We start from the raw sequence: 24,336 nt of genomic DNA on the forward strand, positions 1-24,336 counted from the left end.
GTCTTCTGGCTCTGTAAGGGGGACGGCGGCGCGGCTCTGGGACCCATCCATGGCTGGGCCTGTGATCGTCCCTCTGGAGCTAATGTCCAGTAGCCTAAGAAGCCCAATCCACTCTGCACGCAGGTGAGTTCGCTTCTTCTCCCCTTAGTCCCTCGGTGCAGTGAGCCTGTTGCCAGCAGGTCTCACTGAAAATAAAAAACCTACTTTAAACTTTTACACTAAGCAGCTCAGGAGAGCTCCTTAGCCTGCACCCGTCTCGTTCGGGCACAAAAATCTAACTGAGGCTTGGAGGAGGGTCATAGGGGGAGGAGCCAGTGCACACCAGGTAGTCCTAAAGCTTTTTACTTTTGTGCCCAGTCTCCTGCGGAGCCGCTATTCCCCATGGTCCTTTCGGAGTCCCCAGCATCCACTAGGACGTTAGAGAAATACAAAAGGTATAAAAGGATAGGAATTCAAACTTAACTTGAAAGCAGTGGGTGGTCAGTACAGGCCCAATTCGTTTCGTCTCAACAGACTTCTTCAAGGGGTAGGGACAGAATGAAGTTGCATGTCTATATATACCCATATCACTTAGGTAGGGGGTTGTGACATCATAATAGGTCATGTGATATAATTATACAATAAACGTTAAAAAAGCTCATTTTACAACCTAGCTGGGGTAAGAACCAGGTCAGGTATACCTATTAGTACTAAAAACGAGTGGGTTACAACGGTAAAAAACGTTTAGAACAGTCCAAAGTGTAATTAGGAGTCACTTCCAGTGACGGAGGACTCTGCTCGTCACTTCCGCCCCACTTCCGGTGGCGACTGCGCATGCGCCCGCGGCGGCTCCCGGCTTCACAAGTCCCATTGCGCATGCACCCACGGCTGTTCTGGGCTGCTCCTAGACAGAGGGAGGTGTTCTGACTTTTTAGGCTCCATCAGAGAGTCCACTTGGTATACTTTTCAGTGAGGCTGCGGCGGCCATCTTTAAGTAGATAAGCAGACAGTCCTAGGATCCAGGCACAACGGTTTCCATAGCAACGGGTTACATACATGGAATAATAGAAACAAATAGTAATGTCAAAGTATAGTGGTATATATACACATATTAGAGGCACAGTTTCCATAGCAACAGCTCAAATAAACAGGTATATTATATTTAACCCTTGCCAGTGTGCTAAAAGTGCTAGTGCAATATAGGTAAATCTATAAGTGACCTAAAATATCAATATTGATAATAATAGTGCAAATATGACCATTAGGCTTATTTAAATGATGAGACCCGTGACTATTATTTATTAAAAAAAATTATAAAAAAATATATATGTAACAGGTGCATAAGGTCAGGGATGTGTAAAAGTACATCAGAAGGAACAGTGTGTCCGAATATTATTAATCAGTGATATTAAAACTACCAAAATACGTGATTCTATACCGGTGCTGTTATTTGGTCAATATTCATTGGAAATCGTCTGTCATCAATTACAGTACCTGATCTTCCCAGGTAGTCCCCTCCCTGGTACTGGTCAGGCCCGGACACTGCTTAGCTTCCAAGATCAGGCGAGATTGGGCGTACCAGTGTGGTTTGACTGTACGTGAATTTTAACAGACACCATGACACCAAGGACCAGGTTATCACTAAAATATGTGATTCTATAATGGTGCTGCTATTTGCTCAATATTTATTATTCATCGACTGTCATCCTTACAGTACCCAATCTTCCCAGGTAGTCTAACTCCCTGGTACTGGTCAGGCCCAGACACTGCTTAGCTTCCAAGATCAGATGAGATTGGGCGTACCAGTGTGGTTTGACTGTACGCGGATCAGACACCATGGCCAGTATTTACTAAGAATCCGAGTTTGTCCGATTTGTGTTTTTTTTTCTAAGTCCCTATCCGGGAATTCACTAAGCACCAATCTCGGCAGTGTTTGGACTATTCGTAATGGTTTGAATGACAACGTTCAGAAATACGAATGAATAGACCATCGGTCAAACGCGGCTGTTATTTCATAGAATACGGGCATTCACTATTCATTCGTATTTGGGTGTTAATTTCTGAGTGCTCAAGTGCGGGTCTGTTTTTTTCCGATTCGTGAAAAAAAGCAGCAATAAAATAGACCTGCTTTTTCCAGTCGAGTTTGGATAACCATGCACGGATCAGTGAGATCTGTGCATGGTTATCTATGGGAAAGGGTCTGTTTAGTGTAAAATCTGGAAAAAAAATTGCGTGGGGTCCCCCCTCCTAAGCATAACCAGCCTCGGGCTCTTTGAGCCGGTCCTGGTTGAAAAAATATGGAGAAAAAAATGACAGGGGTTCCCCCATATTTAATCAACCAGCACCGGGCTCTGCGCCTGGTCCTGGTTCCAAAAATACGGGGGACAAAAAGTGTAGGGGTCCCCCGTATTTTTGAAACCAGCACCGGCTCCACTAGCTGGGGAGATAATGCCACATCCGGGGGACACTTTGATATCGGTCCCTGCGGCCGTGCCATTAAAACCCCAACTAGTCACCCCTGGCCGGGGTACCCTGGAGGAGTGGGGACCCCTTCAATCAAGGGGTCCCCCCCTCCAGCCACCCAAGGGCCAGGGGTGAGGTTACTTTCGGTCAACCTCTGACCGCAAAGTTCCCACCATTGGCTACAATGGAGCGCATAGGCGCTACATTGTATCACTGCCGTGTGCTGCCTGATAGACACTACAGGAGCACACAGCCAATCAGGAGAGTGCCACGACGTGGCGCTCCCTGATTGGCTGAAGGGACCCTCTTTGACAGGAGTCAGGGGGAGTCCTGGCAGTCGGGGAAAGGGGTCCCGTGTAAACATGGGACCCCTTTCAGTGCGTGGTCGGGTTTCCGTTTTATTTTTTTGCCAAGTACGTGGATTATTCAAAGGTCGGATTCTACACTGGATTATGTGAGTATAATTTTTTTCACAGGTACCCCTAGGATTCTACATGGAGAAGAGGACCGAGCCTCGTGGGAACATAGGTATGTGTGTATGTTGGTGTGCATGTATGTAATAAAGTTGTACTGTCACGGTGTGTGTGTCCTATTTTTATTGGGGTATTTTTTTAGTAGTAGTACTACAGGTACCAGCGGGCCCGGTTTTCCACAGCATGCTGGTACTTGTGGTTCTCCAAGTACCAGCTGGCGGGGGAGGCTTGCTGGGACTTGTAGTACTGCTACTAAAAATAATATTCACAATTTCTCACAAGGCTATCAGCCCCCCATCCGCCGCCCTTGGATGGGGGGGACAGCCTCGGGCTTCACCCCTGGCCCTTGGGTGGCTGGAGGGGGGGACCCCTTGATTGAAGGGGTCCCCACTCCTCCAGGGTACCCCGGCCAGGGGTGACTAGTTGGGGTTTTAATGGCACGGCCGCAGGGACCGATATCAAAGTGTCCCCCGGCTGTGGCATTATCTCCCCAGCTAGTGGAGCCCAGTGCTGGTTTCAAAAATACAGGGGACCCCTACGCTTTTTGTCCCCCATATTTTTGGAACCAGGACCAGGCGCAGAGCCCGGTGCTGGTTGATTAAATATGGGGGAACCCCTGTCATTCCCCCCCCCCATATTTTTTCAACCAGGACCGGCTCAAAGAGCCCGAGGCTAATTGTGCTTAGGAGGGGGGACCCCACGCAATTTTTTTCAGATTTTTTAAGACTTTAAACAACTTTTTAAGGTACACATTGAAGCCCTGCATGGATCTCACAGATCCGGCCGGGATTCCTTGTGTTTTTTCAGGCAGTGTTTTACTCATCACTCCCGCAAAACACTGCCTGATATTACGAATCACATCGACATCGGGAAAAAAAGATTGTGCAAAACTCGGCAGCTTAGTGAATGATCGTATCAGGATTCAAAAAGTTGCAGTAAAATGCACCCGATACCATTCGAGTTCAAACACCCTTCAAAACGGCCAAAACACAAATCTTTGTAAATATACCCCCATGACAACAAAGACCAGGTTATTTCAATTTTTTTATCATAAAAGTGCAGACTGTGCCTTATTAAATGACGTGAAATACAGGAAAAGGGTAAAAACGATAAAAAGAGAGAGAGAGAGGGGTAAAGGATACTACACCTTATAGAAAAGGTGCAATTTCGTATCCTTCATTCAAGCCAGCTGGATGTAGAGTCTGTAGCTGGAATATCCAGTACATTTCCCGTCTGGAAAGTTTATTAACGAGGTCCCCTCCTCTCTCACCCAAGTTCACGTGTTCAATAGCCTTGAATGTAATTTCCTCTGGATTGGAATTATGTTGTAACGCAAAGTGTCTGGAAACTGCATGGCTTTCCACTTTGTTTTTAATGTTCCTTATATGCTCCTGGATCCGTATTTTTAAGGGTCTTTTTGTCTTTCCCACATACTTCATTTTGCAGGTACACTCCAAGAGGTAAATCACGGATGATGTATTGCAGTTCATAAAGTGTTTTATGGTGTATTCCTTATTGCCTTCTGTGCCACTAAAGGTTTTTCTGTTCCGTTGTAGATACAGGTTGAGTATCCCATATCCAAATATTCCGAAATACGGAATATTCCGAAATACGGACTTTTTTGAGTGAGAGTGAGATAGTGAAATCTTTGTTTTTTGATGGCTCAATGTACATAAACTTTGTTTAATACACAAAGTTATTAAAAATATTGTATTAAATGACCTTCAGGCTGTGTGTATAAGGTGTATATGAAACATAAATGAATTGTGTGAATGTAGACACACTTTGTGTAATACACAAAGTTATAAAAAATATTGGCTAAAATTACCTCCAGGCTGTGTGTATAAGGTGTATATGTAACATAAATGCATTCTGTGCTTAGATTTAGGTCCCATCACCATGATATCTCATTATAGTATGCAATTATTCCAAAATACGGAAAAATCCCATATCCAAAATACCTCTGGTCCCAAGCATTTTGGATAAGGGAGACTCAACCTGTATCTGCATATGTTGCATTTTCCACACTTATATGACCCTGTGCATTTCAGCATCGGAGTCTTGCAGATGGATTCTTCTCTTAGCATACTTGGTGCAATAATGTCCTTCAAATTTCTTGACTTTTTGAAAATAAGTTCTGGTTGGGGCGGTAGGATCTCTTTAAGCACTGGGTCCATTAGGAGGATGTTCCAATGGGTTCTAAGTGATTTTCTTATTACTTTTTCATGTTGACTGAAGGTGGTGATAAAGGCCACTGAGTCTTTTTTCTCTTCTCTGGTTTTATACGTCAATAGTTCCTCTCTGTTGAGGGGTGGTATACATGTGACCACCGGTCAGCTGACCGACAGTCACATGACCTCCTCCACCAGCCCGACGGGTCACTGTCCCGATGGTCGGCATGCTGACCAACAGGGACTATTTCCACTTGTGGGTGTCCACGACACCCATAGAGTGGGAATAGAACCCGTGGCGACCGCAGGTCGCCACCGAGCCCGCAGCGTGGCGAGCTCAGCGAGCCCACAAGGGGCTTGCTGCACTCGCCCCTCGCCGCCGGGATCCCGGCGTCGGTATGCTGCCCGGCGGTCAGGAGACCGCCGGTCAGCCGTACTACACCCCTGTTGAGGGTTCTTGTCTTCTCCAGTAAACAGAGTATTCTACATGTCTTTATACAGACAGCGTTAGTTAGGAAAAAGTGTACCTATAATAGGATATATTGTACCATACTTGTCCACTTTTTGGCTGCTTTCTCTGGGAGAGAGCAGCCAGGTCGGCTCAGCAGGGGGGCGGGCTGTATACAGGCGGCTTTACAAGGGAGACCTTGCCCTGCAGTCCCAGAGACTTGCCGCAACTATGCTTATAAGATGGCACCCAGCGTCTCAGTCAGGGAGGAAAATCTGCAGATGTCGCCCTGAGCCGGGGAGAGGCTACAAGTCAAGCGCCAGCTCACCTATGCTGGACTTCCGCCCCAGGTACTAGCGAGTCTTATTAAACGGGGCGTTACTACACCCGACCTGTGCTCTATTGCCCTGGTGGTCTAGTGGGGTCCCTGCTCAGTGACGGTGTCCACGCCAGTGCTGCAACCAGTCTCCCTAGGGCGCGGAAGGAACACGATTTAATGGCAGGTCCCACCTGGGGGACCCTCTTACCTCCTCCCTGTAGCAACCACGCGAACCAGGAGAGTGACTGCAACTGTGTGCCTAAAGCCAGAGCGTCTCTGCTGCAAGTACCCGGGAAAAAACCACGGGAGTATGCGACGCCGCTTGGGAGGTGATGGAGCTGCAGTGCTGAAGTCTCACCATAACATACAGTGCTGACAGCCTGCTTTTGAAGAAATTTTCAGTCAGAAAAAGCTTTTTCAGGGCTGCCCAGTGCAGCCCACCTGTTAAGTGACCAGCTGCTGCAGACACCAACTGAAACTGAGCTCACAGTGCCTGGAGGCAGGGATATAGAGGAGGCCCCAATGCATTCTGGGACAGCCTAAAGTTTAAGCCTGTTGCTGCCTCTGGATCAAGATCCACTCTACCCCGATGTTTCCCTGTGGAAACCAATGTAACCTGCTGCAGAAATGGGTTATGTATTCACAACTAGAGTACCCTTTACTGTTTTGAATCTGCAAGGCAAAAGTTCCCCATTTAGAATTCATTAATGCGCTAGACCAGGCCTGGCCAACCTGTGGCTCTCCAGCTGTTGTGAAACTACAAGTCCCAGCATGCTTTGCCACAGTCTTTGCTATTAGGGAATGCTAAAACTGTGGCAAGGCATGCTGGGATGTGTAGTTTCACAACCGCTAGAGAGCCGCAGGTTGGCCAGGCCTGCGCTAGACAATCCCTGCTAATTGAATTAATTTGGCATAGAAATTAGCCCGTGGCTAATTGAATATACCTGTTAGAGGCATCTCACTTTAACATATAAGTAGCCCATTCATCCTGTGTCACTTATATCTGGATGGGTTACAGTGAATTCTGTAACCCATTCTGTAAGTTAGCAACTGGGCAAAACCATGCTGCACTGCAGGTGGGGCAGATGTAACATGCAGAGAGATTTAGATTTTGGTGGGGTATATTGTTTCTGTGCATGGTAAATAGTCGCTGCTTAATTTCTACATTTTTGCATCTACCCAACCTGCAGTGCAGCATGGTTTTGTCCAACTGCAAACTTTTTTGGTTTGCTAACAAATCTAAATAAGGCCCTGAGGGGGACATTACTAAGCAGTGATAAAAGGCGGAGAAGTGAGCCAGTGGAGAAGTTGCCCCATCAACCAATCAGCAGCTCTGTATCATTTTATAGTATGCAAAATATAGATGTGACTTCAGTGCTGATCGGTTGCCATGGGCTGACTTCTCCACTCTTATTATTGCTTATTAAATGTCCCCCTGAGTACCAGAGTTCAGTTTGTGAGACATTGCATTCAGCTTGCAGCTTCATAGTGGTTGTGGGGTCTGGTGGAAGGAAGCACTACATACAGAGATGAGGGAGAGATAGCTGGAAGGCCGGTGAATGTGCTGAGCAGCTGTGGCTCTGCATATTGGCCCTCATTCCGAGTTGATCGCTCGCTAGCTACTTTTAGCAGCCGTGCAAACGCATAGTCGCCGCCCACGGGGGAGTGTATTTTCGCTTTGCAGAAGTGCAAATGCCTGTGCAGGCCACGCCTGCATTTTTCCAAACACTCCCAGAAAATGGTCAGTTGCCACCCAGAAACTCCCACTTCCTGTCAATTTCCTTGCGTTCGGCTGTGCGATTGGAATTGTCGCTAGAACCAGTGCAAAACCACAAAGGACTTCGTACCTGTACTACGCGCATGCGTATTGCATACGCATGCGCAGATTAGCCTTTTTTTCACTGATTGATAGGCAGCGAACAACGGCAGCTAGCGATCAACTTGGAATTACCCCCTTTATACAGTACTTGGCACAAAGAATGGCTCAGTGTAAATCTGTATGCAAATTTTAGAATTTGCAGTTATATTCTAGATCTGTGTTGCAGACCAGCTTGTACTGTAAATGCAACCATAGCCTGTAATGCTAGCTTGTTGTTCATCAGGCATATGAAGTATACTCATAGGCGTGCGCACGGGGGGTGCCTGGTGCGCACAGGCACCCCCTAATGTCCAGCACCCTCACACTGCCTGCTGCAGCGCAGTGATCGCCGAACCTGCAGCTCATTCCTCTGCTTCCCCCCCACCACTGCACCCGGCACCCGCTAATACATGCTTGCTGACATGAATGTACATTATGTGCGGCGGCCTCACAGGGGGGGGACTGCCGTCGCCTGATGACGTTATACCGTGCATCCACCGTACTCTCCAGCCCAGACGCCCGCGCTCTCCTCCCGTCCGTGCTCTAAATCATGTGTGCGGCCACAACCAGAGTTCCTCTCATGGGGACTCGGAACCACCGCCGAAGGACACATTCTGCTGATGCAGTTCAGCAGAGACTCTTTCACCGAGACAGACTGTAAGTCACTATTCATGGCATCTTGGGTTCCATTAGCAATAGCCACAGTTATATGGCCAAATCCATCAATATCCTTCACTGTATTAGAGATCCCATTAAACAAAAAGTGCAAAGATAATAAATAATACATCAGCATTGGAAGTATCATTTTTTTGTCTTGCTGTTATACTTATGCCACCAGTGGTGAATTTGCCATATGATACCTGAGGCACGTGGTGTGTGGCGTAATGTGAATGTGGCTCATACTTTGTGGCATAATGTGAATTTTGGCTTATACTGTGTGGCGTAATGTGAATTTGGCTCATACTGTGTGGCGTAATGTGAATTTGGCTCATACTGTGTGGCGTAATGTGAATTTGGCTCATACTGTGTGGCGTAATGTGAATTTGGCTCATACTGTGTGGCGTAATGTGAATTTGGCTCATACTGTGTGGTGTAATGTGAATTTGGCTCATTCTGTGTGCTATAATGTGAATTTCGTCTCATACTGTGGCGTATTGTGAATTTGGCTCATACTTTGTGGCGTAATGTGAATTTCGGCTCATACTGTGTGGCGTATTGTGAATTTCAGCTCATACTTTGTGGCGTAATGTGAATTTCGGCTCATACTGTGTGGCGTATTGTGAATTTCGGCTCATACTGTGTGGCGTATTGTGAATTTCAGCTCATACTTTGTGGCGTAATGTGAATTTCGGCTCATACTGTGTGGCGTATTGTGAATTTCGGCTCATACTGTGTGGCGTATTGTGAATTTTGGCTCATACTTTGGCGTAATGTGAATTTCAGCTCATACTGTGTGGTGTAATGTAAATTTGGCTCATACTGTGTGGCGTAATGTGAATTTGGCTCATACTGTGTGCTATAATGTGAATTTCGGCTCATACTGTGTGGCATATTGTGAATTTGGCTCATACTTTGGCGTAATGTGTATTTCGTCTCATACTGTGTGGCGTATTGAGAATTTTGACTCATACTGTGTTGTGCAAGGTGAATTTCAGCTCATACTGTGTGGCGTCATGTGAATAAGGGGCACTACTGTCAGTAACTGTGAGCATGGGGACATGTGTGACAAATGCTGGTGTCCTGCATATATAGAGAATCTGAATGCATAGAAACAGTCAAATATGGCTCTGATGGCATGTGTAAATTTTAAACTTGTGTTATGTTAAAGCTCAAATGTTTGGCCCCCTAAATCTCCTGTACTTTTCAGAGTGGCCCACTCAAAATCAGGGTGTAGGTGGTGGGGAATGCATATACAACTAGACTCACCACTCTTTAGTTCCGTGACTGGGTCAGTGATAGGTTGGGGAAGTGGAAGCAGCGATGGGGTGAAGCGGCATCTAGGACTCAGGGTTATGCCGTAGTGGACAGTCAGGACCGGCCAGTGGTCACACTATTATGTTTCATTTTATTTATCTGGGGTGTATATATCCACTTGTATTATTATGTTTCATTTTATTTCTCTGGGGTGTATATATCCACTTGTATTATTAGAACTAGGGAGAAATTAGATTAAGCCATGTGATTTTATGTAAAATAGTGCTAGACATGCCCAAAAGGCGGTGCACCCCCTAATGAAATTAGCTGCGCACGCCTATGAGTATACTGCTTTACGATGATGAACATGGAGCAACTCAGGACCAATGAGACTGAAACTTGAATGTAGAAACTGCACCAGCAGTGACTGATCACTTTAGCTAGGTACACAGTATACAATTATTGGGGCGATTTGCCAATAATTGGAAGAACGACCAAAGTTATTGTATAGTGTGTACGAACGATCGTGTCGGCTTCTGAAAAATCTTGGCCACACACACGAACAATCAATTTACCGGTCTATCATCCCAAACCAAAAATATCTGCCACAGTCTCCAGATATTGAGCAGCATACTTGCCTACTTTGCTGCCCCCTCCACCGGGAGGAGGCAGCGTTGTAGGCGCATGGGGGCGTGGCCGGTGGCATGATGGGCTGTCCGGGGGCGTGGTCAGTCAATGTGGGCTGTCCGGGGGCATGATTACTGGGAAGTGGGAAGTCCAGGGGGCGTGGCATCATGACCCGTCATTGTGGCTCCGCCCCCGCTATACAGTGCCGAGAAAATAGGCGCTGTATAGCGGGGGGCTGAGTTACAATGACACGATTCAACCCGAATCGCGTCATCAGAGCCCCTCAGACCGCCCACCTGTTCTTGTTGTGGGTGGCTGAGGCGGGGTGTGGAGGGCCTGACAGGGAAAACGGGAGACTTGCCCACCTTTCCGGAGGGCCGGGAGGATGCCCAGATTTTCGGGTGCCTCCCGGCCATTCCGGGAGGGTAGGCATAGGCAAGTATGATTGAGCAGTGTGTGTGTTCTCAATAATCTGCCCATATTTCCTATGTTTTCCTCTCACTACATCATCCTACTTGTGGGCGGATATATGTAAATACAGTGTGACGTGACAGATAATTGGTAACTGGAAAAAAATATTTTCCTGAAAAATCGTCCGATTGTCGGGCAGACCAAAAAAAATCTGCCAGTGTTTACCTAGCTTTAGGGCCTAATTCACACCTGATCGAAACAGCAACGTTTTTCTCTGATAGGCAAAACCATGTGCACTGCAGGTGGGGCAGATGTAACATGTGCAGAGAGAGTTAGATTTGGGTAGGGTGTATTCAAACTGAAATCTAAATTGCAGTGTAAAAATAAAGCAGCCAGTAACTACCCTGCACAGAAACAAACTAGCCCATCCAAATCTATCTCTGCACACGTTATATCTGAAGAGCCCCCCCCCCCCCTCTCTAGTGCACATGGTTTTGCCCATTAGAGAAAGATTTTGCTTTTGCAATCAGGTCTGAATTAGACCCTTGATGACAAACTAGAACTCTTCTCCTGCTGCACTGACAGGAGGGTGACATCCTCATTGTCTAAACCCAGCCTAGAATTCTTTGCATTGTAGAACAGGTTAGAACATCAATAATCAGAAATGTGTCAGGCTGCTACAATACGCGGTATAGTACAGTGCAGGCCAGCTGCCAGCAAGGAATAGAGTTGGACTCTGATTCAATATATAAATACAGGTTGAGAATCCCATATCCAAATATTCCGAAATACAGAATATTCTGAAATACGGACTTTTTTGAGTGAGACTGAGATAGTGAAACCTTTGTTTTTTGATGGCTCAATGTACACAAACTTTGTTTAATACTCAAAGTTATTAAAAATATTGTATTAAATGACCTTCAGGCTGTGTGCATAAGGTGTATATGAAACATAAATGAATTGTGTGAATGTATACACACTTTGTTTAATGTACAAAGTTATAAAAAAAATAAGATTTTACTTACCGATAAATCTATTTCTCGTAGTCCGTAGTGGATGCTGGGGACTCCGTCAGGACCATGGGGATTAGCGGCTCCGCAGGAGACAGGGCACAAAAATAAAGCTTTAGGATCAGGTGGTGTGCACTGGCTCCTCCCCCTATGACCCTCCTCCAAGCCTCAGTTAGGATACTGTGCCCGGACGAGCGTACACAATAAGGAAGGATTTTGAATCCCGGGTAAGACTCATACCAGCCACACCAATCACACCGTACAACTTGTGATCTGAACCCAGTTAACAGTATGACAAACGTAGGAGCCTCTGAACAGACGGCTCACAACAATAACAACCCGATTTTTTTGTAACAATAACTATGTACAAGTATTGCAGACAATCCGCACTTGGGATGGGCGCCCAGCATCCACTACGGACTACGAGAAATAGATTTATCGGTAAGTAAAATCTTATTTTCTCTGACGTCCTAGTGGATGCTGGGGACTCCGTCAGGACCATGGGGATTATACCAAAGCTCCCAAACGGGCGGGAGAGTGCGGATGACTCTGCAGCACCGAATGAGAGAACTCCAGGTCCTCTTTAGCCAGGGTATCAAATTTGTAGAATTTTACAAACGTGTTCTCCCCCGACCACGTAGCTGCTCGGCAGAGTTGTAATGCCGAGACCCCTCGGGCAGCCGCCCAGGATGAGCCCACCTTCCTTGTGGAATGGGCCTTGACAGATTTAGGCTGTGGCAGGCCTGCCACAGAATGTGCAAGTTGAATTGTGCTACAAATCCAACGAGCAATCGTCTGCTTAGAAGCAGGAGCACCCAACTTGTTGGGTGCATACAGTATAAACAGCGAGTCAGATTTTCTGACTCCAGCCGTCCTTGAAATATATATTTTCAATGCCCTGACAACGTCCAGCAACTTGGAATCCTCCAAATCGCTAGTAGCCACAGGCACCACAATAGGCTGGTTCAGGTGAAACGCTGACACCACCTTAGGCAGAAACTGAGGACGCGTCCGCAGTTCTGCCCTGTCCGAATGGAAAATCAGATATGGGCTTCTATACGATAAAGCCGCCAATTCTGACACTCTCCTGGCTGAAGCCAGGGCCAGTAGCATGGTTACTTTCCATGTAAGATATTTCAAATCCACCGATTTGAGTGGCTCAAACCAATGGGATTTGAGAAAATCCAAAACTACATTAAGGTCCCACGGAGCCACTGGGGGCACAACCCGGGGCTGTATATGTAGTACTCCTTTTACAAAAGTCTGGACTTCAGGAACTGAAGCCAATTCTTTCTGGAAGAAAATCGACAGGGCCGAAATTTGAACCTTAATGGACCCCAATTTGAGGCCCATAGACAATCCTGTTTGCAGGAAATGTAGGAATCGACCCAATTGAAATTCCTCCGTGGGAGCCTTCCTGGCCTCACACCACGCAACATATTTTCTCCAAATGCGGTGATAATGTTGTGCAGTCACCTCCTTCCTGGCTTTTACCAGTGTAGGAATGACCTCTTCCGGAATGCCTTTTTCCCTTAGAATTCGGCGTTCAACCGCCATGCCGTCAAACGCAGCCGCGGTAAGTCTTGGAATAGACACGGTCCCTGCTGAAGCAGGTCCCGTCTTAGAGGTAGAGGCCACGGATCTTCCGTGAGCATCTCCTGAAGTTCCGGGTACCAAGTTCTTCTTGGCCAATCCGGAGCCACGAGTATCGTTCTTACTCCCCTTTGCCGTATAATTCTCAGTACTTTTGGTATGAGAGGCAGAGGAGGAAACACATACACTGACTGGAACACCCACGGTGTTACCAGAGCGTCCACAGCTATTGCCTGAGGGTCTCTTGACCTGGCGCAATACCTGTCCAGTTTTTTGTTGAGGCGAGACGCCATCATATCCACCTTTGGTTTTTCCCAACGGTTCACAATCATGTGGAAGACTTCTGGATGAAGTCCCCACTCTCCCGGGTGTAGATCGTGTCTGCTGAGGAAGTCTGCTTCCCAGTTGTCCACTCCCGGAATGAACACTGCTGACAGTGCTATCACATGATCTTCCGCCCAGCGAAGAATCCTTGCAGCTTCTGCCATTGCTCTCCTGCTTCTTGTGCCGCCCTGTCTGTTTACGTGGGCGACTGCCGTGATGTTGTCCGACTGGATCAACACCGGCTGACCCTGAAGCAGGGGTTTTGCCAGGCTTAGAGCATTGTAAATCGCTCTTAGCTCCAGTATATTTATGTGAAGAGACATCTCCAGGCTTGACCATACTCCCTGGAAGTTTCTTCCCTGTGTGACCGCTCCCCAGCCTCTCAGACTGGCATCCGTGGTCACCAGGACCCAGTCCTGTATGCCGAATCTGCAGCCCTCTAACAGATGAGCACTCTGCAACCACCACAGAAGAGACACCCTTGTCCGTGGCGATAAGGTTATCCGCTGATGCATCTGCAGATGCGATCCGGACCATTTGTCCAGCAGATCCCACTGAAAAGTTCGTGCGTGGAATCTGCCGAATGGAATCGCTTCGTAAGAAGCCACCATCTTTCCCAGGACTCTTGTGCATTGATGCACAGACACTTTCCCTGGTTTTAGGAGGTTCCTGACAAGTTCGAATAACTCCCTGGCTTTCTCCTCCGGAAGAAACACCTTTTTCTGAACCGTGTCCAGAATCATTCCCAGGAACAGCAGACGTGTCGTCGGGGTCAATTGAGATTTTGGAAAATTCAGAATCCACCCGTGCTGTTGCAGCACTACTTGGGTTAGTGCTACTACGTCCCCCAGCTGTTCCCTGGACCTTGCCCTTATCAGGAGATCGTCCAAGTAAGGGATAATTAATACGCCTTTTCTTCGCAGAAGAAACATCATTTCGGCCATTACCTTGGTAAAGACCCGAGGTGCCGTGGACAATCCAAACGGCAGCGTCTGAAACTGATAATGACAGTTTTGCACCACGAACCTGAGGTACCCTTGATGTGAAGGGCAAATTGGGACATGCAGGTAAGCATCCTTGATGTCCAGGGACACCATAAAGTCCCCTTCTTCCAGATTCGCTATCACTGCTCTGAGTGACTCCATCTTGAACTTGAATTTTTGTATGTACAGGTTCAAAGATTTCAGATTTAGAATAGGTCTTACCGAGCTGTCCGGCTTCGGTACCACAAATAGTGTGGAATAATACCCCTTTCCCTGTTGTAGGAGGGGTACCTTGACTATCACCTGCTGAGAATACAGCTTGTGAATGGCTTCCAATACCGTCGCCCTGTCTGAGGGAGACGTTGGCAGAGCAGACTTTAGGAACCGGTGAGGGGGAGACTTCTCGAATTCCAACCTGTAACCCTGAGATACTATCTGCAGGATCCAGGGGTCCACCTGTGAGTGAGCCCACTGTGCGCTGAAATTCTTGAGTCGACCCCCCACCGCCCCTGAGTCCGCTTGTAAAGCCCCAACGTCATGCTGAGGGCTTTGCAGAAGCCGGGGGGGGGGGGCTTCTGCTCCTGGGAAGAAGCTGCTTGGTGCACTCTCTTACCCTTTCCTTTGCCTCGGGGCAAATATGACTGTCCTTTCGCCCGCTTGTTCCTATAGGAACGAAAGGACTGCGGCTGAAAAGACGGTGTCTTTTTCTGTTGGGAGGGGACCTGAGGTAAAAAGGTGGATTTCCCGGCTGTTGCCGTGGCCACCAAATCCGATAGACCGACCCCAAATAATTCCTCCCCCTTATACGGCAATACTTCCATATGCCGTTTGGAATCCGCATCACCTGACCATTGTCGCGTCCATAAACTTCTTCTGGCAGATATGGACATCGCACTTACTCTCGATGCCAGAGTGCAAATATCCCTCTGAGCATCTCGCATATAAAGAAAAGCATCCTTTAATTGCTCTAAAGTCAATAAAATACTGTCCCTATCTAGGGTATCAATATTTTCAGTCAGGGAATCCGACCAAACCACCCCAGCACTGCACATCCATGCAGAGGCGATGGCTGGTCGCAGTATAACACCAGTATGAGTGTATATACTTTTCAGGGTAGTTTCCAGCCTCCTATCCGCTGGATCCTTGAGGGCGGCCGTTTCAGGAGACGGTAACGCCACTTGTTTTGATAAGCGTGTGAGCGCCTTATCCACCCTAGGGGGTGTTTCCCAGCGCGCCCTAACCTCTGGCGAGAAAGGATATAATGCCAATAACTTCTTTGAAATTAGCAGTTTTCTATCGGGGTTAACCCACGCTTCATCACACACTTCATTCAATTCGTCCGATTCAGGAAAAACTACAGGTAGTTTTTTCAGACCCCACATAATACCCCTTTTTGTGGTACATGCAGTATCAGAGATATGTAAAGCCTCCTTCATTGCCGTGATCATATAACGTGTGGCCCTACTGGAAAATACGTTTGTTTCTTCACCGTCGACACTAGATTCGGTGTCCGTGTCTGGGTCTGTGTCGACCGACTGAGGTAAAGGGCGTTTTACAGCCCCTGACGGTGTCTGAGACGCCTGTACAGGTACTAACTGGTTTGCCGGCCGTCTCATGTCGTCAACTGATTTTTGTAATGTGCTGACATTATCACGTAATTCCATAAACAAAGCCATCCATTCCGGTGTCGACTCCCTAGGGGGTGACATCACCATTACCGGCAATTGCTCCGCCTCCACACCAACATCGTCCTCATACATGTCGACACACACGTACCGACACACAGCAGACACACAGGGAATGCTCTTATCGAAGACAGGACCCCACTAGCCTTTTGGGGAGACAGAGGGAGAGTTTGCCAGCACACACCCAAGCGCTATAAATATATAGGAACAACCCTATAGAAGTGTTGTCTCCCTTATAGCAGCTTAATATATCAAAAAAACGCCAAAAAAGTGCCGCCCCCTCTCTGTTTTACCCTGTTTCTGTAGTGCAGTGCAGGGGAGAGTCCTGGGAGCCTTCCTCGCAGCGGAGCTGAGCAGGAAAATGGCGCTGTGTGCTGAGGAGATAGGCCCCGCCCCCTATTTCGGCGGGCTCTTCTCCGGTGTTTGTGAGACCTGGCAGGGGTTAAATACATCCATATAGCCCCAGGGGCTATATGTGATGTATTTTTTAGCCAGAACAAGGTATTCTCATTGCTGCCCAGGGCGCCCCCCGCAGCGCCCTGCACCCTCCGTGACCGCTGGTGTGAAGTGTGTGACAACAATGGCGCACAGCTGCAGTGCTGTGCGCTACCTCATGAAGACTGAAAAGTCTTCTGCCGCCGGTTTCTGGACCTCTTCACTTTTCGGCATCTGCAAGGGGGTCGGCGGCGCGGCTCCGGGACCGTACTCCATGGCTGGGCCTGTGTTCGATCCCTCTGGAGCTAATGGTGTCCAGTAGCCTAAGAAGCCAATCCATCCTGCACGCAGGTGAGTTAACTTCTTCTCCCCTAAGTCCCTCGTTGCAGTGAGCCTGTTGCCAGCAGGACTCACTGTAAAATAAAAAACCTAAAAACTTTTTCTTTAGGAGAGCCACCTAGATTGCACCCTGCTCGGACGGGCACAAAAACCTAACTGAGGCTTGGAGGAGGGTCATAGGGGGAGGAGCCACTGCACACCACCTGATCCTAAAGCTTTATTTTTGTGCCCTGTCTCCTGCGGAGCCGCTAATCCCCATGGTCCTGACGGAGTCCCCAGCATCCACTAGGACGTCAGAGAAATATTGGCTAAAATTACCTTCAGGCTGGGTATATAAGGTGTATATGTAACATAAATGCATTCTGTGCTTAGATTTAGGTCCCATCACCATAATATCTCATTATGGTATGCAATTATTCCAAAATACGGAAAAAAATGATATCCAAAATTCCTCTGGTCATTTTGGATTAGGGATACTCAACCTGTACTGTACATACTTCTCTCAACAGATGCATCCTAAACCTACAGTAAGTCTACGTTTACTACCTACACCTTATGCTGGGCCGATGTAGAATAATTTTACCATCGATGGTGTATAACCAGAGGGTTATGCACCATTGATGGTAGCTGTATGCACAATCTTAGTTTTTTTTATTATTTCTCCTTTTATTTTTAGGGCTGTCTGTTGTTGTACAGGGCTGCTAGACTGTCAGCCAGCAGCCCTGCGCCGCCTCCGGCTCTTTAAGAGGCTGAGCTGTCATTCACAGCTCACCCCCGCCCCTGCCTCTCACATTGAAGCACAGCAAGCTAGCAGTTGCGCATGCGCATAAACACGGATGGTAAAAACCATCGATGGATATGCACAGAATAGGTACGGCAGATTGATGGTTTGTCTGATCATCACCATCAATGGGTTGTCTGACCATCACCATTGATGGTAACACAAATGGCCATCTCTACCTTGGACACTGCAGATATTGCAGCCATACACTGTGAGATCTCTCACACTGTATTGGCGATGATCACATATGAAGGAACGCAAAATGTCCATTGGTCTGTGGTAAGGGCTATACTGCCCAAAGTGACCAACTTTCAGTTTCAAACATATTGTGTTGCATGGGCATGCTGGATGATACGGCATGCCCAACCGGTCAATATTTTTGGGTCGGACGCCCACATACACACTACAATTATCTGGACGATCCGCCGATATTGGGCAGATTGGTCAGATAACCCGTAGCCTTAGCAATGCTTTCAGTAAGGGGTGAGTGCACAAATACGTATTTGGTACATGAACGTTTAAATGAAATTGTGAAGTGCATCTGCTGTTGAGCACATTACTGGAAGGGAGAGACTAACCAGATTATTCCCCATCACTAATTGGCCTCATTGATAACAGAGAGAAAAAAGCCATGGGCACACCAGGGTTAATTCCTCTACTGCAGGGGTTCTCAAATATCCCCATTGGGTTATGTTTTCTGTAATAATGCCACCTGTTGATGCAGATAGAAATCCTGAAATCAGGACCTGTTGGGGGATATTTGGTTCTGAAATTGAGTACGACTACTCTACTGTCATGGGGCAGCTTCTGTGGGACTTCCCAATACACAAAGGACCTGTTCCTCCCTCACCTCCATTTGCTTAAGCTAGGGGGAGGGGCCCCTTTAGTTTCTGAAGTCCCTTAGGGAGCAAGAGTATTCAGCCATATCTTTGTTCCCAGGCTCAGGAGAGCCCCTTATCTCTGGGGGATGGACATCAGAAGCTGATATCAAATCAAGTGATGCAAAGGCTACTAGCCATCGCATCAGAACCATTTGATGATATAACCATCAATCCTATCCTGGGTAGCTGTTTCTGCATACAAAGTTGTCAGTCATTGGATGGCCTTTGGAAAGCAGCATGGGTGGCAACCATTGAAAAACTGCAATTTGATGAAAAGAGTACTTCCATCATACCAGTAACATCAAGGTCCCCAAGTGAGAAAGCTTCCAATGGACATGGGGAGGATGGCCCATAAGCAGACCCTCCAACATGACCCGCCCCACTAGGTACAGAATGCTCTGTTTCTGGACTTCCCTCTTCATTTATTATTGCCATCACCTGTGAAGAAACAGCTTTCTTATCATGTAACTAGTTCAGCACAGGTGATGGAAATCATAAATTAAGAGGGAAGTCCAGGAGCAGAGCATTTTGTACCTAGTGGGGCGGGTCATGTTGGAGGGTCTGCATAAGATATCTGCCAACCCCCAAAATCATGAAAAAAAATAGATGTGACAAAATTGTGCAAGTGACTCCTGCCCATAAATAGTTTCATAAGACTCCAACCTTTCGGAGGGAATTAAAAAAATTGTGTGGCCTGGTCAAGTGACTAGCAAAAATGGCGGTGCCTTAAAAATAAATTCTATTGTGCAAAGAACTATGCCCTGCGCACACAGTGTGGCTCTAGCACCTGAGCAGGACACCAGTATTTAGCACAGATGTTCAAGTGACGGCCTATCATCTATTGGGGGTACCTTTAAGCCCCACAACGTTCATCGGATGGATACTTCATAGTGACCAAGGTGTTGCAGCCTGGGCAATTGACAGGTCATATTGGCAAATGTCCAGTGCACCATTACTCCTGTGTGGTCCCCACCTGTAGGCACCAAATAGGTCAGCGCTGGCTGTGGTTATGGCATTTGCCCATGACTGTAAACACCCCCACCACCCCCAGTGTGTTCTTCTGGTGATGCTTTCCGTGTTACTAATAGGCCTGTGGTCTGTGCAGGAGGTTGGTACTAGCCCGGGGCCCTATGCACTGTAACACGCAGCAACCGCCATGGCAGCCCACTATAGCATGCAGCGCCTATACATGTCCGTAGCGGAGGCCATGTAGCCGCAGTGTGTGCGCCGCAGGCCGCTGTAACCCGGCCCCTCCAACAGCACAGGTATGCCGTGACTCGCCGCCAGCAGAGGGCGCTGCCACAACGGGAGACCAGGCCGCCCGCTCACCCGCCGGGAGCGAGTGACCCGAGTAGTAACGTTGGTCCTACGGCAGAGCCTGTCTTCCCGCCCGGCTTCCCCCAGAGATGCCTCTGCTCTTCTTGGAGCGCTTTCCCTGGCCTAGCCTGCGGACGTACACCGCTCTGAGCGGCCTACTGCTGGGCCTTAGCCTCCTCAGCGCCTACCGCAGCCTGAGCGGGGAGCTGGAGGAGACAGAGGAGGGCGTCCCGGAGGAAGAGGCAGAAGAGGGCCGGGCACAGCTGTCAGGAGATGCCGGGGAAGTGGCGGTGGAGCTAGGCCGGTACCTGGTGTCAGACAGCCTGGGAGTGTGGGTGAGTGCTGCTGCTGGTTATAGCTGCCTGCCTGTGGGCACCGTGTACACTACTATGTATTACCCAGTGCAGGTTTGTCACTGGGTTATGTATGTGCATATATAGATCTGTCTGTGTATACATATATGTATGTGTATGTCGTGGCACTGTATCTCAAGTTTCACATTGCCCAGGCATGTATGCTACTGAGGGGTTGTGTGTGTATATGTATGTATATATATATATATATATATATATATATATATATATATATATATATATATATATTGTATGTGTATAGGTCTGTGTGTATATTTACTTATACAGACGTGTCCACATACATCTCTTCTCAAATTGCGCTAAAATCCCCATTTGGCGCATGACAGACATTAGCGACATAGCTGCACCAGTTGACTGGCCAGAGATTTGTTCACAAAATGGATGTATTCCCACCAAGCCCTAACTGTGTGGAGTTTGTATGTTCTCCCCGTACTTGCGTGAGTTTCTTCCCAAAATCCCCAAATATACTGGTAGGTTAATAGGCTCCTGACAAAAATGAACGCTAGCCTGTAAGTGTGTGTTCGTACATAGGCAGACTAGATGGGCTGAGTGGTTATCTGCCGTCAAATTCTATGTTGCTATATCTGTTTCACTAATGCGACAGAAGGTATAATGAAATGGTACACTGCCTACTGGTGCTGGCATTTCATGTAACGTTTGTGTGACGGGTCCCTTACAAGTGACTGTGCCATGCCTTGTGCACATATCTTTATGCTTAATCGGCGACTAGCGCTAGTCTACTGTATCTGGTACATTGTATGTGGCTATGAAGCAACTAATACCCCTTTTCTACCTGTAGCACGGGTCGCAGCCGGGAGCCTGACACGGCTGCGACCCGTGCTACAGCCCCCTTTCCCACAGCTCTCACCAACCCGGCGTATTGGTGACGCGGCAGGGGCGGCGCTGGGAGATCACATGATCTCCCAGCGCCGCCCTTCCATACACTGTGAACGGGAGCCGTGTCGCATCGACACGTCTTCCGTTCACACTACATAGCTTACCAGGTTGAACGCGTGTAGGATTCCCGGATCACTTGATCCGGGAATTTGCAGGGGGGACCGTTTCCATTAGGAAAAAACACGGGTAAATGCGCGCACCCACGCATTTACCCGTGTTTTTAAAGCTAGTGGAAAAGGGGTATCAGACATAACATTTAGGAAAGAGTAGGAACCGCTGTCCTTGGCAGTGCGTCTAAGTTGAGCCAAGAGTATTGCAAAACCGTTTGACGACAGCCTCTCTAGTGATTTATGTGCACACAGACGTGTATGTAATCAGCATTTTCTGTACAGTTGTGAGCTTGCACACGTTATGTACAATAGTGTAATTGGCAGTGCTGTGTTGATTTGTGTGGTGTGTTACATCATAGGAAGCAGATATTGCATGGATACAACTGTGACTCACAAGAAATCCTGTGACCATATTGCAGCAGTGAGCATATAGGTAATAGTCTCTCTGCTGTAAGTGTATATGGGCATTCGAGTCATGGCAAAGCTCCCTGACAATATACAGTATTGCATGAAACATGCTTATATACAGGTCCCAGCCTCCAGCAGTGGTCTCTGAAATATTTTCAAGTTGGTTAGGCAAAATTCCTATAGTACACAAGTTTTCTAACAAACACTGACCTGGTGATGTCAAAACTCAATGACACCAAGTGCTGGCATCAGAATTCAATGTTTAGTAGGCTGTTCTTTCCAATAGTCTAAACATATACTCTTGTATTGTAACTTAGATCAGCATATATTTCAGAATCCCTAATTACTGCTGTTGATACCAAAAAATGGGTGGAGTATGGCTGACAGCCGGTCAGCATACCAACGCTGGGATCCCGGTGGGGAGGGGCGAGTGCAGCAAGCCCCTTGCGGGCTCGCTGCGCTCAACACACTGCGGGCTCGGTGGCGACCTGCGATCGCCACGGGTTTCATCCACACCCAGGAGTGGAAATAGTCCCTGTTGGCCGGCATGCCGACCATCGGGATAGTGAAGGGGCGGGATGTTGGTGGAGGTCATGTGACCGTCGGTCTCCTGACCACCGTCCACATGAATACCACCCCAAAAAACATATCATTCCTATTGATTTTGCTTACGTCCTAGAGGATGCTGGGGACTCCATAAGGACCATGGGGTATAGACGGGCTCCGCAGGAGACATGGGCACTCTAAAGACTTTAGATGGGTGTGCACTGGCTCCTCCCTCTATGCCCCTCCTCCAGACCTCAGTTAGACCCTGTGCCCAGAGGAGACTGGATGCACTGCAGGGGAGCTCTACTGAGTTTCTCTGAGAAAGACTTTTGTTAGGTTTTTTATTTTCAGGGAGCACTGCAGGCAACAGGCTTCCTGCATCGTGGGACTGAGGGGAGAGAAGCAGACCTACTTAAATGATAGGCTCTGCTTCTTAGGCTACTGCACTCCATTAGCTCCAGAGGGTCGGAACACAGGTCTCACCCTCGTTGTTTGTCTCAGAGCCGCGCCGCCGTCCTCCTCACAGAGCCGGAAGATAGAAGCCGGGTGAGTATAAGAAGAAAGAAGACTTCAAAGGCGGCAGAACTCTCCATATAGATATATATCCCAATGTGTGTAGGGGTGTCGGTACGTGTGTGTCGGCATGTCTGAAGCGGAAGGCTCATCTAAGGAGGAGGTAGAGCAGATGATTGTGGTGTCTCCGTCGGCGACACCGACACCTGATTGGTTGGATATGTGGAATGTTTTAAATGCAAATGTGTCTTTATTACATAAGAGATTGGACAAAGCAGAGTCCAGGGAAGTAACGGAGTCAATCCATGGCTTTGGCTGTGTCACAGGGCCCTTCAGGGTCTCAGAAACGTCCCCTGTCCCACGTAGCAGACACTGATACCGACACGGATTCTGACTCCAGTGTCGACTACGATGATGCGAGGTTACACCCAAGGGTGGCCAAAACTATTCGTTATATGATTATTACTATAAAAGATGTTTTGCATATCACAGATGACCCCTCTGTCCCTGACACGAGGGTATGCATGTTTAAGGAAAGGAAACCTGAGGTAACCTTTCCCCCGTCTCATGAGCTGAACGCTTTATTTGAAAAGGCTTGGGAGACTCCAGACAAAAAACTGCAGATTCCCAAGAGAATTCTTATGCCGTACCCTTTCCCCGCGCAGGACAGGGTACGGTGGGAATCCTCGCCCAGGGTGGACAAGGATTTAACGCGCTTGTCCAAAAAGGTGACGCTACCATCTCCAGACACGGCAGCCCTTAAGGATCCTGCTGATCGCAGACAGGAAACTACCTTAAAATCAATTTATATATACGGGTGCCTTGCTCAGACCGGCAGTAGCGTCGGCATGGGTATGTAGCGCAGTAGCAGCGTGGGCAGATATCTTGTCAACTGACATTGATACCATTTTATTGACCTTGGGTCACATTAAAGACGCAGCCTTATATATGAGAGACGCTGCGAGAGACGTTGGGCTGTTAGGTTCAAGAGCCAACACCATGGCTGTTTCTGCTAGGCGAGCCCTATGGACCCGCCAATGGACGGGGTATGCCGATTCAAAGAGACATATGGAAGTTTTACCTTACAAGGGTGAGGTCTTATTTGGGGAGGGTCTCGAGGACCTGGTTTCCATGGCTACCGTGGCTAAATCTTCTTTTTTGCCTTATGTTCCCCCACAGCAAAAGAAAACACCACAATATCAGATGCAGTCCTTTCGGTTGCATAAGTCCAGAAGAGGTCGGGGCTCTTCCTTCCTCGCCAGGGGTAAGGGTCGAGGGAAAAGAATGCCTGCGACGGCTAGTTCCCTGGAGCAGAAGTCTTCCCCGGCTTCTACTAAATCCACCGCATGACGCTCCGCTGAGGGAGTCCGCGCCGGTGGGGGCACGTCTTCGAGATCGAGAGATCAATTGATGAAAGCGTGTCGCTCTCCTTGAGGGTGCTGCAGCAGCACGGCTGGATTCTAAATCTACCAAAGTC

At 47.9% G+C, this 24,336-nt stretch overlaps 1 protein-coding gene and 1 pseudogene across 1 annotated transcript in view; one reads left to right on the forward strand and one right to left on the reverse strand.

Moving 5' to 3' along the window:
- Positions 1 to 1,461: 1,461 nt before the first annotated feature.
- LOC134971525 (5S ribosomal RNA) lies at positions 1,462 to 1,579 on the reverse strand (annotated as a pseudogene).
- An 18,219-nt stretch (positions 1,580 to 19,798) lies between these two features.
- AMFR (autocrine motility factor receptor) overlaps positions 19,799 to 24,336 on the forward strand; it is a 138,058-nt gene continuing 133,520 nt past the window's right edge. Inside the window, exon 1 of the mRNA XM_063945442.1 lies at positions 19,799 to 20,346. Coding sequence (XP_063801512.1) covers positions 20,101 to 20,346 — 246 coding nt within the window. The 5' untranslated portion in view covers positions 19,799 to 20,100. The remainder of the gene's footprint in view (positions 20,347 to 24,336) is intronic.

Source organism: Pseudophryne corroboree, chromosome 11 (genome assembly GCF_028390025.1).
Source record: "Pseudophryne corroboree isolate aPseCor3 chromosome 11, aPseCor3.hap2, whole genome shotgun sequence".
In the NCBI taxonomy this organism is placed as follows: domain Eukaryota; kingdom Metazoa; phylum Chordata; class Amphibia; order Anura; family Myobatrachidae; genus Pseudophryne; species Pseudophryne corroboree.